We start from the raw sequence: 1,779 nt of genomic DNA, 5'->3' as shown, positions 1-1,779 counted from the left end.
ATGGCATCAAAACTAGCACCCAAAAAAGCTGCAGGTGGGACAGATGTAAGTGATGCAAATGCAGTTGTATCTGAAACTGTTCCAAAAGCTAGATGGGATGACATAAAGACTGAATCGCTACTAAAGATATGTGTTGAGGAGGTTCAAGCTGGTAATAGGCCACACACCCACTTCACAAAAGAAGGTTGGAAAAATATCGTGGCAAAGTTTTATTTGAGAACAGGGGTGAGTTATAACTACAAGCAATTAAAAAATAAATGGGACATACTGAAGAAAGAATTCTCCATGTGGGCAAAGCTAGTGGAGCACCAAACAGGCCTCGGATGGGACCCTATTAAGAGGACAATTGTGGCAAGCGATGATTGGTGGGAAAGAAAGAAACAAGTGAGCTTACAAGAATTATTTATTTATCTTTGTTTCTTATGTTATTATTAACTTGAAAAAATTATACCAAATTGTCTTTGTGTTATTGCATTGTTTGCAACAGGAAAACCCAGAAGTTTTGAAATGGCGAAATGAGGGTCCAAAATTCCTAGACATGATGGAGATTTGCTTCAAATATGTTGTGGCGACAGGGTACATGGCATTGGTCCCATATGCAGACCCATCTACTGACAATGAAGTTTCTAACGATTTTGTTCACAATGAGACGAATGAAAGAGAAACCGATGCAGACAACTTTCATGTTGACGGTGCAACCCCTGAACAATGTAATGATACCCCAAGGGCTGAAACTAGCATAGCACAAGATAAGAAGAGACGAAAAACTACACGAAAAGAAAGAAAAAGTGCAACGGACAAATTACAAGAATCAATTGATCGTCTTATCTCTGGTATGGATAATATGTCCCGTTCAACTACTTCAAAAGTTGAAGACGAGGATCCCTACAGTATTGGCAAATGTGTGGATTTGTTGGACATGATGCCGGGGGTTGAACGAGGGAGCCCAGAATACTACCTCATGGTCAGGATGTTTGCAAGGAAAACTTATAGAGAGACCTTCGTGCACCTAATGAATAGGGATCCATCACTTGCTAAGGGCTGGTTGAACACATTCAATATGGACAACATCGACCGATTTTAACTTCTACAATTGTGCATCTATCATTATATATGTTTGCACTTGTTCATTATGTTGAACGTAGTTTGTCTTTGTGTTGAAGTCATTGCTTTGAACTTAGTTCTCATGGTTATTTATAATTAGTGTATGAAACTTGTTTCTTATGCCTTTGTATTTGTTGATATATTTTTTTTTGTTATGTGTTTGCCTTGTATGTTTATTGTATTTATCATTTCTTATTATTTATGTAGGTATAACTAGATGATGGAGTTCGTGTCCGATTCAAATACAGAATTGAATGAAAGAATATCTGATTCAGAAGATGAAGATAGCAATTTGGACTTGTCACGGGAATTACTTGGAAGGATATATGCAGGTGCAGCAGTTGCACAATATCAATATATGAAGTTAATGTTAAAGAATGAGAAAAGAACATCTTCCTTGACTGGTCACATGTGGGTCACTGAGATACTGAATGGATCTGCAACTCGGTTCTTCGAGCAATTCCGTATGCAGAAGTCTGCATTTAGGTGTTTGGTGACTGAGCTTACTCAAAAGTATGGTCTACAACATACGAGAAATGTCACCGCTGAAGAAACAGTACTAATATTCTTATACACAATTGGACAAGGAGCTACTTGTAGAAATGTTGAAGAGAGGTTTCAACATTCTGGAGAGACAGTGCATCGACAGTTTCATCGAGTGTTGAAAGCTGTCCA

At 38.1% G+C, this 1,779-nt stretch overlaps 1 protein-coding gene across 1 annotated transcript; it reads left to right on the top strand.

Annotated features, from left to right (window-relative positions):
• Positions 1 to 1,084, top strand: LOC120255694 (L10-interacting MYB domain-containing protein-like). Its single transcript, XM_039263461.1, has 2 exons — positions 1 to 384; positions 488 to 1,084. Exons 1-2 carry the CDS (start codon positions 1 to 3, stop codon positions 1,082 to 1,084), a joined length of 981 nt encoding a protein of 326 aa, XP_039119395.1.
• Positions 1,085 to 1,779: the final 695 nt, after the last annotated feature.

This window comes from Dioscorea cayenensis, unplaced genomic scaffold, assembly GCF_009730915.1.
Source record: "Dioscorea cayenensis subsp. rotundata cultivar TDr96_F1 unplaced genomic scaffold, TDr96_F1_v2_PseudoChromosome.rev07_lg8_w22 25.fasta BLBR01001137.1, whole genome shotgun sequence".
Lineage (NCBI taxonomy): Eukaryota > Viridiplantae > Streptophyta > Magnoliopsida > Dioscoreales > Dioscoreaceae > Dioscorea > Dioscorea cayenensis.
The sequence above is the reverse complement of the archived record's forward strand: the minus strand, read 5'-3'. Positions and strand labels throughout refer to the sequence as shown.

What these genes read in the sequence shown, in the direction of transcription:
- LOC120255694 (XM_039263461.1), top strand. Translation starts at nt 1, where the DNA reads ATGGCATCAAAACTAGCACCCAAAAAAGCTGCAGGTGGGACAGATGTA. An exon ending in GGTGGGAAAGAAAGAAACAA is followed by an intron (nt 385 to 487) that starts GTGAGCTTACAA and finishes TGTTTGCAACAG; the next exon opens with GAAAACCCAGAAGTTTTGAA.